Consider the following 12,448-nt stretch of genomic DNA (forward strand, 5'->3'; position numbering starts at 1 on the left):
GCCTTATACCATCATTTACGTCAGCTAAACCCCCAAAGCCATATATGAAACCCACGTGCTGATTTCTCTTTTCATAACATTACGAAAAATTCAGGGCAAAGTGAAGATTCATGAGCCATTTCAAATTCAATATTTATCCTCTTCATACTGTAAATCTTGCTGCAAGTGTAAAGTTAGCTCGATGTATTGGTTTCTTTCATAGGACACTGTAAGCAGCATTTGTTGTAAGAGGCATTTATTGCCAAACAAGATACCATCTAGTGGCTAACATAGAGATTTGTTGTTCTCCAGAATAAGAAGAATAAAAGTGCTTTAGAAACAGGAAATATTAATGTCTGGCATGATAGGGCTACTCAAAGTTTTACCCAATGTTGCCAAATGTCATAATTTATCAAGTCTCATAATATATGGTGTTTTTAAAGTCCCAGCTCCTAGCGTCTTGTGAGAACATGAGAATACCAGCTTTTATTTTTTTTTAAAAAGTAACTTTCTTGTCCTTGTAGTTTCAGAGAAAAGCTCGAAAATGTGACCTGAGTGCACCATAAAGGCTCAAAAACCAGAAGGGACAGGAAAAGAACCTAAAATTAGCAGGGTTTTTTGTTTGGTTGGTTGGGTTTGTTGTTTGTTTTTTGAAATCTCATGGGTTTTAAGCGAATCTCATGACTTTTGAAAGGCTGGCAGTGGCCATACTGATTACCAGAGCTGCCCCAATCCTAGCTGTTTCTTCTGTTGTCACAGTTCTTTGATGAAAGTATGACATGACAACAAAATGTACTTACTCAGCAGTGCAGCACCAGTTTTCCATTAAAGATTCAAGGACAATTTCATGGGCCAAATCCAGACCCACTCTTATAAGGGAGCATGGGGTGTGTTACATGGGAGTATGCTGTGCATTAGCATCTTTGTCTATGTATGCTGAATCCACACTGCACTGAGCATATTCCAAAGGAGGGCAAGCCAGAGCAGAGGATGGCACAAATAGGCAGCAACCCTGCAATTGCAGTAACACTCATGAAGTTGCTGTGGAGAGAGAAAGGGGAAGCAGTATGGGTCCATGAGGTTTACCATAGAAAATAATTCTTTTAACTTTGCAGTCAGGAGTGCCCAGGGGAATTGCTGGGAATCTGAAGAGTCTTTCCCACATCTCTCTCCAGCGGGAGAAAAACTCCCCCCGACAGGTCTGTTTTTCTCCAGGGTTGATAGTGCAATTGTGGAATGCGCTGCAAGGGTTGTTTGATGCTGTTAAAGTTCCTCCAGAGCTGATAGACACCTCTCAAATCTGCCTCCTCACACCCTAGCAGAGATCCAGTGCCTCTTCAACATTATTCCCCAGGATTGCCTGGGGCACATGGTCAGGGAGGCTAAGTTTGGGATTTTCAAAAATAGTTATGTGATTTGGGAACACAAGTCCCGTTGACTTTCAATGGACTTGTGCTACTAAGTCATTTAGACCCAGAGGCGCAAAGGTATTTAGGGACCTAACTCCCACTGAAATCAATGGGAGTTAGGCACCTAAATCCTTCTGAGGATCTGAGCTTGGTTGCTTTTTAAAATCACACCCAAGAAGTACAAACTGTTGATGGTACTGAGGGCACCCTTCTGCATAGGAAAAATGCCTATCAGCAAGCAGAGGTCTGCTTTTATCTCACCATTTAAACACAGGCCAATAGCTTTCAAATTCCATCTGGCCTGCAAGGTGAAGCCCAATAAATAACACTGAGTTTCTGCAAAGAAAAACAGACAACCACTTCCTACAGGACAGGTGGAGTTCTGGAAATAAACGATTATATGTAAAAGTTTGCTGTTTTATCTCACTCCAGAGCCAAGTGCCTGTGCCCAGGTGAATACATGAGGCCAAATGCCACATGGATTTACACATCATGTGCAAATCCCTCTGGGTATCAAAGAAGTGCAAAGTTTAGCCCTATGGCTAGAAGCTCTAGAGGAGGAGAGCTCTGCACTGGGAAAAAAGCGGGGAAAGGGAGAAAGAAGAAAATATTGCCATATGAAGCCTCATTTGCATAGGTTACCTACCCACAATTCCTCTAGCGACACTTGGGAAGTCAGCATAACTAAACATGAACTTGGATTTCTGGGAGTAGTGATCTCAGAGAGGCGTGAGAGAGGAAAGAGCCCTTACTTTGTGGCAAAGAGATAATTTCCAAGTCACTATATGGCTCAAGAATCCTAAGTACAGCTGGGTGAATTTTTTCAGATGAAAACTTTATTCACCAAAAGATGCTATTTTGGCAGTCCTGAAACTATCTGCAAATTTGGCTGGATTCGTTCTGAGTGGGAAAATCTTTTTCTAGGCCAGCAAAAATGTATAAAAAATACACTTGTTTTCTAAGTGGAGAAACAGCCTAAGGTCTATTGACAGCCTAGAATGGCTCTTAATAGCTTGATTACTCACAATTTTCCTCCTCAAAAATGCAAATTTTTCCTTTGGATTAAAAAAAGAAGAAGACAACATATATGAAAGACAAAATATGAATTCTGGTGCATAAATTTAAGGACCCAAGTCTGAACATTTTGCCGTAATACCTAAATAAGAAAATGAGGTCTGCAAAGTGCTTGTATCCTAGAGGTAGGGTTCAATTCAATTAGGTTTGTGTTTAGATTGTCTATTTCATATGTATACATGTACCCAGAGATTGGGTGTTGCTCACCTTTTACAAATTCAGTTTCAGATATATCTGTATTGTGCATTCCCTTAAAGCCCTTTCTCTGAAACAAACCTGTTGCAGATTAGAAATGTATAACACCTACCATGTTCTCTTTCGCTGGACCCCTCTGTTCATTGATTTACAATAAACTGCACTTTCACTGTCCCCCAAGGGCGTGCACAAGGCCAGAGCAGAATGCTTTCACTGTTTGTAATATAGACGCGAATGGATCTGTAAGTTAATGTTTCAATGGTCCACTTTTTATTTCTTTTTCCTTTAAGAAAATGAAAATGTTCTACATAAGCCAAATTCAATGATTGGTTATGCAATTAGCTATCTCCCAGGACATTTGACCTCAAAAATGGACCTGGCCTGTGCCAAGAATGAGTGTAGCAAAAATGCAATCCCTAGCAGTGGTTCCAGCTACAAGTATGCGTCACTTGGAAACTGGGAGCATTCCAAGGGCTAAAAGTGAGTTAACTAGAGGATAGAGGTGTTTCATGTTCTTTGCATATCGCATTAATCCAGCAGTTGAAGAGTTAACTGTCTCCCAGCCTAGGCATCTGGGATTTGGTGGGGTATTGAGTTGCTGTGTACCTATTACTTGGGAAAGGAAATAGGGAAAAGAAATACATAGTTGCAACTGGTGTTCTGGGCTATACCTGAATTTAATTAGTGTAATTAACATTGTGTTTGTAGTTTTTTTTCCATCAACATATTTCAAACAGTTGTTAATATATATGCATTACAGGTTCAAATCAGTCAAAACAGGTTTTGCATATAAAGCAAAATTAATATAACTGCCACCATCCATCAAAGATTGGGATACAAACATGTTAAACTACATGGTATTAGCACAAACATAAAACAAATTTTGAACCTAGAAGTCCAATCAAGTTGAAGCCAAAACGCCACAATGAATATAAATCACAACCCCATGAAACTACCCTATTTCTCTGCCTGAGGTGATAGTCTGCAAAATTTACCAAGCCCGTTCATGAAAAGCCACATTATTCATTTCACTCCCACTAACAATAGCTCCTTCTTCCACTAGGAATAAACATTCATGCCTAAAACTTGAACTCAAATCCCTGTATAGTACAACTGTACAAAAAATGATGTCTAGTAAAAGTAAAAAAAAGACTGCAGAGAAAAAAGGAGCAGTTGCCCTGTGTCTATATGTTGTAACCTGGAACATAAAACCCACATTTATTTTAGTCATAGTGGACAGTGAAACTCACACTCAAGAAAAGTATGGAAGATAAAAGTTAGGAGTATCTTCTCCATGAGAACAAAGAACCAATTGCACATGTCCAAACCCTTTATTTTGTTCTCAAAGTTTAAAACCGCAGAATTTCTATGAAATCACCGCAGTGAAGTGAAAGAGCACTCTGGGTACTGACAAAACCAAATCTCAAATTAAGATGTAGCGTAAGCAGTGGAACTGCAAAGAATGTACATTAGCTCTAATTCTGGTATAGCTTTAAAATTTCCATGACCAGCAACCATTTATCTTTTTAAACCTGCACAACCTTTATTCAGGTCATGTTGGCAGCTGTCATCATGTTTTGTACTGTGAGAGCTTATCCATACAATACTGGAACCTGGAAAGGGAGATTTTTGAAGGCACAAATGGAAGTAGGATGCCTAACTCCCATTGACTTTCAATAAGAATGATGGGGCTAACTGTAATTTGTACCTTTGAAACATCTCTCCCATAACAAGTAGTAATTCTGTTCCTGTTATCAGTTGTATGAGTAAACTTTTGAAAGTGAGATACAGTATTTTAACATCAGGGTAAAGTAATAAATGTGTTTTACACAGCAATAGGAATCATTAATATTAATGAAATTAATGGCACAGAGCCTTACTCGCTCTGGTGAACAATTACTCAAGTGAGCATACCAACTGGCTTCAATGGGATTACCTGAATAAGTGCTTCCTCATATTGATAAGGGTGGAACAATCTATCCCACAGCTGGAGCTGAACTATCTTATTCGTAGTGAATAATTTACTTGACAAATGACTACCCCATTTTTTCTGTTCACACATTATCCACAAATAGACTGGGTTTAACCTATTCATTTTTTATTGGACAAACATTTTATATAAACATACTTCAAAGCTAGAGGTCATAGGTGAACCTTTCTCTTAGTTTGGCATTTGAGGTGGTATGACTGGTCACCTACATCAGGAAAAGCTGGTCCAATAAAGAGAAACATTTGGCAATTTTTTAAAAGATTTTTTGCCAAAACTTTTTTTAAATTCAAAATTCCACTGAAATGTTAAGATTCAGAACATGTTGATCAGCTCAAATCCCATTACATTGTTTCTGCTCCCTGACTGGATGACTGAAACTTTCCATAAATAGGAAGAGGGAAATTAAAGTAATTTCATAGATTCTGCAGTCAGAAGGGATCATGCTGATCATCTAGTCTGTCCTCCTTTCTAACACAGGCCACAGAACTTCCCCCAAATAATTCTTAGAGCAGATTTTTTAGAATAAAACATCCAATCTTGAATTAAAAATGGTCAGTGAGGGAGAATCCACTTTGGTAACTTGCTCCAATGTTAATACTTAATTTCACAACTACCAGACAAACACTTCTGGGTTAAACTTCATGGGAACACATTCTCCTGATTATTCACCAAAATTTCACTTTCAGTGAACATTCTTACCAAAAAAAGTTCACTCATATGAATGTGCAAATACTTCTCTTTTCTTTGAATAAATTTGTGCAAACACTTTTATGAAGTACTGTGTTTCTCCAGGACTAGATATAATGGAAAATGAGAGGTGTAGTGATGGGCTGATGTATTCTACTTGTTATACATTATTACTAGATCTAAGAGAAAAGGATACTAAGCATTAAGATAATTTATTGCCATTCCTGAGAATAGCAAACAAAGGACCAGAATCCTTAGCTGGTGCAAATCAATGGAACCACGCTGATTTCTGCCAGTTGAGAATCTGCCCCCACATTATTTTCATCAAAGCTATTACCTTATGAGGTCAATAGGCTGATACTTGTAAAATGCTCCATATCTTGCCCATTCTCGATACAGCAACTAAATTAAAAGAAACACAGAAAATTAACTTAAAACAACTGTTTGCAAGTTTTTTTTAATGTGAACTTGAACTATTGTACCTATCTGATCAGTTTTATATGGTTACAATTACTATGCTAAAAAATTTTTGCATCAGGATTCCATTATCACTTGGTGTTCCTGGATCTCAGGCTACGGAAAAGCATCTCATGTGCTTGACAACGATCCTTTATTTAGTGGTTCACACATCTGAGCAAAGTTCACATAAAGTAACTAAAAGCAGGAGCAAAGAAATCATCAGAAATTTTAAAATAGGGACTGGCTCCAACTCCCATTGAAGTCAAATGAGTAGGATTGGGCCCTAATTATTATCAATGGGATTTTCAAAAGCACTCAGTATTTATCTAATCCTGCTCCCAGTGAAACCAATCGTATTACCCACCCTCCCACCCCCATTTGACTTCACTATGAGTAGAGTTAGGCCCACTTTGAGCGCTTTTGAAAATGCCATCCTAACTGTTTCTTTAGAAAAAACTATATGGTGAATGTTATTGCAATGTTCACACTGCGGCATTTGATTTTTTAAGTTCAAAGGAAAAGAAGCCGTGGGGAGGAGACATGGATTTGAACTGAACCTTCTGCATGGCAGCCCAACTTAGAAGAGCACAGATGCATCTAGAAGAGGGATGTGGTAGTTATTGGATATGCTCAGTAACCATCTCTGAAGCTGCACAGAATGTTTCCATTGAAGATAAGCAGTTTTACAGGTTCCAAACCCTCACGATCTGAAAGCTGAGAGCTCATCAGAACTCAGGGAGTGAAAAGTTAGAAATGAGGTAGTTGGAGACAACCCTCTGACCTCCCCAAGTGATTGATGCATGACCAAGAGAGGTGTGTGCTGTGAAGGATGTGTCCTAATACTTGTACCAATTTGTGTCTGGGGAGTGCGGATGCCTGCGCTTGTTGGAAGCTGAGGAGACAGTCACCTATTGGCTTGGGCATTATAATTGCTTTTGTCTGGGATGATCGTTCTCATTTCGCTGAGAAGATTCTGAAAGGGTTGGAGGGAAACTGAGAGGCGACATTCTCCTCAGACGCTGGAGAATCCAAGTGAACCTTTTGAGGCCACACTCTAGAATCTGAGAAATTGTCTTCACAAGAAGATCAGAGAGGAATGTATCTGTATGTGTGTCTTGTTGAAATCTTTCACTGAAATATGTGTAGGCTTAGCAGAGTTTGATCTCTACATTTATTTTATAATTTCAACAGATACTATCGATGTTTAATTTTAAACATTTTTTTTATTTTTATCTATTTAAATTTTTCACTGTTGGGATAAATTATGAGGGGTGCCAGGCTGTAATAACAATGGACATTGAGATTCAAAAAGTTAAAGGTTTATAACTATTAAAACAGAAACTGTCAATATCACAGGTTAAAATATACAAAATAAATATCCTTAAATCAAACTCCAGTAGGTTCTCAAGCAGCATTTTTCTTACTGTGCCTATCTGTCAATTTTGTTTATTATCAAAAGAAATATTTTTTCATTGGTTTACATGTGAAATTGACATTTACTGACATTTAGTTACAAAAATCTAATCTTTCCTAGCCTAAATATATTAACCTATGTAATACATGTAACAGCAGCAAAGTGGGGAAGCCTGGATAAAGAAGAACAACAATAGGCTTACTGGCTTTAGTTTAAACATTTATTCAGAAACATGCTAAATATTATTTGTAATGTTTATGTGTATTAAATATTTGTTTTGTTTATTAAGAAACTGCTTCGCTTTTTGAAGCTGAGTATTCTTATTAACAGTTGCATTTTGGATTCTTGCGCTAAGATTTAAATCTGTTTAACACCCTGCTGGCCTGTGCCTAAGAGAGATTTAAGCCAAAGTACAGGGAAGAGGGAGAGTAATAGTTATACATAATATTACCTCTCCCCCTCCCCGCACTTTTGCCCATTGCATTATGTCATACTGCATTTACTACACCAGTGGAGCTGGGCAAAAATTTTGGATGAATAGTTAATTTGCCAATAAATGCAGTTTTGGTCAACCCAAAACTATTTGCAAATTTGACCCAATTAGTTTCATCTGGGAAAAACTTCTTCCAGGCCACCAAACTCTGTGTGTCTGTTCCTCCCTTTATAGCCTTTAGCCCAGTGATTAGGGTACTTGCCTGGGATATGGGAGACCCAGGTTTGAATCAGATCTCCCCCATCCCCAGTGAGCATCCTAATCACCAAGCTATAGGCTATTCTGGGGGCAGGATGCTCTCAGTCTGCCCTGTAGAACATTGTTCCACTTGGTCTAAATTACTTAAACGTTCAGGAGAGCGTAGACTTGAACTCAGATCTCACCCCTTACCAGACACATGCCCTAATCAAACTTTGTATAAATACTTAAATACTCACTGAGCCAAAGAGAGAGTGAGAATGACTCTATAGACTGCTTATCAAGGCACTCACTAGGGAGGTAGGAGATGTGGATTCAAATCCCTCCTTTGAAGCAGGCAGAGGGAAGATTACCAGAGCTTGCAAAGCCCTGAATGGTATTTTAAAACCTCAAAATAAATACAGCATTTGGGACTATTCCTATAAAATACTGTAGTCACAGGAGGCATGAACTTCAGTTTTGTAGAGGTCCTCCTTGGAGGCATGTGTATTCACACTTTACAAACCATTGTAATAATCTCTCAATAAAATATTCCTTGTACGGTATCATTTGAAAACCAATAACTTGCTGGTCAATAATATCATGGTGAAATGTATGTAGCAACATTATATGTAAAGTTATGGACATAGGCTGAAAACATGACTGAAGTGTGTTTTCCAGACAAGTCTGGGAAGTGGGTAAACCTGTTTCTCCAAGACAAAGGAAAGTTGATGTTTCTATAGAGGTGTCATCAAAGCTGATGGGCCATCACCTATCAAGTGGCCATTCTTTGGCAAGGAAGGGGAACAGGAACAAACAGATCTGCATCTTAGAAAAGAACAGCATAACACCTCTTCCCTACTAGACTCTATGTGTCCTGCTCTCAGCTAAAAAGAACTTTAACTAGGTGTCATACTCAGGAAAATGCTTTTTTAAGGAGGACTTAACTATAGAAGTGAGGGGCAAAAACACCCTAAGATCTCTCTCACCAGCCATCTCTCTCTTTTTACCTAAGACAATAAAAGAAACAGCTGTTGGATCTTGGGAGCAGATCCTGGCCCAAGAGCATGGTCAGCAATATACTGAAAACCTGGGGTAAGAATTTCACCTTGAACCAAGTTAAGTCTACTAAATTTAGTACTAGGAAGCGTTTTATCTTTATTTTTCTTGTAACTATTTTTGACTTTAATGCCTCATTATTTGTACTCACTTAAAACCTACCTCCTTTTAGTTAAATAAACGTATTTTATTCTTTAATCAAAACTAAACCAGTGCTGTGAATGGTTTGGGTAACTCCATCTAAGGTGGAAAGCTGTTGTATCTTGATCCCCTTAGAGAGGCAACAGACATAGTATATCTGGACTGTTCAGGGGAGAGCTAGACAGCGCAGAACACGCTTTTCTGGGGGAAAATCCAGGACTGGGAATGTGTTGGGGTCACCTGTCATGTGTTAACCAAGGCTGCTGGACACCAGAATGTGGCTGGTGTTTGCTAACAGACTTCTGGGGTCCGAGTTGCTGGATCAGGGCTGTGGGCATGCACAGACACACAGGCTGCGACCTGAATGCTATTTGTGAGGAGCCCAAGTTGGGAACCACAGCAGCAAAGCATTGTGAGATACCCCAAGTTGCAGGGCAGGTGGTGACACAGCTCCACACTGGGCTGGAGTGTCATTGCATGCCATGGATTCTAGACACAAGTTGCTTTCATTGGCTCAAGAACAGCAGGTTCACTATTCCAGCAGTAACAGGAGCCTATCATTCACTGAAGGAGGGGTAAAATGAAATGATAACAAGAGGTCTGGATTTTCAGAGTTCCTTGGCCATGAGATTCATGGTTTTCAGTAAAGCATATATTTAAGGAAATAGACAGCAGCTGGATGTTATGCCAGAAATTTCTTTTGCAGAGGATAGAAACATGAAGATGCAGCTGTAGATGATATATCTAACTGCACATTATTATATTATTTCCACAAAAAAGGAGTTTAAAATATACTTCCAGCTTTATGCTAAAAAGAGAGCATTCTTCATTTAAATTCCACTTGATGAGCCTATTTGTAGGCCATAGGTATCAGAGTTGAACCAGCTATTCAATGCCAGGCTGTGGTGTGCATGCACACATCCACATCCACACACACCCACACAAAATTAATGTACTCAACAATAATGATAAATGAAAGAGAGTTTAAAAAAAAATCTGAAATCCTGCTGATGACTCATGGAAAGCTGTGAAAAAGACTCGAGAAAATGCTGCTTATGTATCATGGGGCAAATTCTTCCCTGATGTAATTCAACTGACGTCAGTGGGATTACACCAGAGGTAAGTATGGCCCAACGTTTCTAGGTCAGAGGTGAAGTGATTGCCAAAGTAAATTCTAAATGGATAAAGTGGAGTGAATTACGTGCTGAGGAGTGGACTGGTGAGACAGGAAAAGGAGCTAGCAGGAAGGTGGAACATACAGCTGAGAGAGCAACTGCCTCCCCTTCTCCTCTACCTCTGAGGCTGCCACTCAAAGATCACATGTAGCAACTCCTCTCTCTGTGAGAGAGAGGGGAAGAATTCAGGCTTCACCAGAGGCTCCTAAGGGATAAAAATCAGACCACAAGGGAAGAGAAATTCAGGGAGAGAGGTTTCAGAGTAACAGCCGTGTTAGTCTGTCTTTGCAAAAAGAAAAGGAGTACTTGTGGCACCTTAGAGTGCTTTGTGGATAATATCCAGATGACCTTTCAAAAATCCTTTGCCAAAGTTCCTCACAAGAAGCTATTAAGGACACTAAGGCCTGGGCGTTACCTCAAACTGAGGTTGACCTAGCTACATCACTCAGTGAAAAATGTTGAGCCCTAAACACTGTAGTTAGGTCAAACTAACCCTGGGGCACATGCAGCAAGGTCAACAGAAGAATTCTTCCATTAACCTAGCTATCACTTCTCAGAGAAGTGGATTACTTACATCGACAAACAAACTCCTCCATCAGGGTAGGAAGTATCTATGCTATGAAGCTACTGTGACATAGCACCATAGCTATGTTGCTATAGCAACCATCATGCAGACATACCCTAAGAAGTTATGGTGTGGAAAACAAAGTTCTGCCGTAGACTAGAAACCAGCTATAGGGCAGAGGACATGGGGCGAGACTAAATGGTCAATGATCAACTTAGTAAAAAGTTAATAGTCTTTCAGGTGATATATTGGTAGCATAGTGTTTTCAGTATTATTTTTATCCAATATATCACCTGAAAGATTGTGTTTAATTGTGGTCACTTTTTTTTTTTAAATAGCAGAAATAGAAGGAGTCCAGAAATATATGGCAACACAGTTATGCAAAATTATTTTATGGAGAAGATAAATCCTGTTTATCCTCTCTCATGATATGTAAACAAAAGGACAGTCCAGGAAGCTTTAAAGCAACAATTTACAACTAATAAGAAAATATATTTTTTTACACACTGCATAAAAAGTGGAAGTCACTGCAGCAAGAAATCATTGAGGCTACGAGTTAAGTAGGATTCAAAAAAGGATTAGACAGTTATATGAGTAAAGGGAATGCCCACAGTTACATAGGATTTCTTTTTCTAAAAATTAACGATATGAGCACAGGCCAAAGACTCCCTGATGGATTAAGGAAGAAATATTCCCCCAAAATATTGTTCCATAATTGTCCACAAAAACAGGTTCTTCCAACTGCGTCTAAAATATCTGGTCCTGGCCACTCTCAGAGAGCAGGATTCTGAACTAGGTGGGCTACTAGTATGGCAATCAAAACTGTTTGTTTCTTGACAGAAAATTAGGTTTTCAACTAAAGGAAATATTTTGCAACATGTCTGCTTTCCATGAAAAATTTCAACTTTTTTAAAAAAAGGTTTTAGTTTTCAGCCAAAATCTGAAAAATTTCATTTCTCAGGACTGCCGTGGTGCCTTCTGAGTGGTGTAATAGTTCAGATGCCTCATGTTCCCTTTCTCTTCTATAGGCTGGGCTATCCAACAGGATATTTCCCAGGAAGTACAGTGGCTGTGGTATTTCCATGATGCACTGAAGCAGTTCAGCAAGACGTGAACAGGGTAATGCAGCACTGGAGATGCAGTCCGACCAGAGGACCTGACCCACAGAGGAAAACGGGGGCATGAGGCAACTGAAACTATAACTCCCACGAAGTATCAGAGAGGCATTTCCACTTAATATTTTCAGTTTTTGCCTGGATAAGTTTGGGAGTTTGATTTTTCATCAAAAAAGTCAAAATTCCACATGGGGACAAAACCTCATGTTCTGACCAGCTCTACTTCTACTGGCTTGGAAGCCTGCGCCTCTGCAGTGACTTCAGTGAGGCTTCTCATAGTTATAGGCTTTGATGCTCTAGTTCCAGGATGAGATTGTTAATTCCTTTGCGCTGAAAAATGTTGGCCTGTCTGTAAAGCAGCATGCACATCTATAGCAAGTGTATTAATAATACGTTTAATGGTAAATTATTGAACAATGGAGTTATGTCAATTACAAGAACTGGAACTCTATCTAGCCCAATAACTTTAAACCTTTGTAACTTTGTAATTACTTACCAATAGTTTGATCTATCAAC

General features: G+C 39.1%; 1 protein-coding gene across 1 annotated transcript in view; it reads right to left on the reverse strand.

Moving 5' to 3' along the window:
• The window catches only part of ANO2 (anoctamin 2), a gene marked incomplete at its 5' end in the record, with an annotated part of 265,818 nt that overhangs the window by 165,100 nt on the left and 88,270 nt on the right, over window positions 1-12,448 (reverse strand). Inside the window, one exon of the mRNA XM_084617062.1 lies at window positions 5,672-5,736. Within this exon, the coding sequence (XP_084473188.1) occupies window positions 5,672-5,736 (65 nt within the window). The remainder of the gene's footprint in view (window positions 1-5,671; window positions 5,737-12,448) is intronic.

The sequence above is a fragment of the Lepidochelys olivacea genome (genome assembly GCF_965140295.1).
Source record: "Lepidochelys olivacea isolate rLepOli2 genome assembly, chromosome: 1".
Lineage (NCBI taxonomy): Eukaryota > Metazoa > Chordata > Testudines > Cheloniidae > Lepidochelys > Lepidochelys olivacea.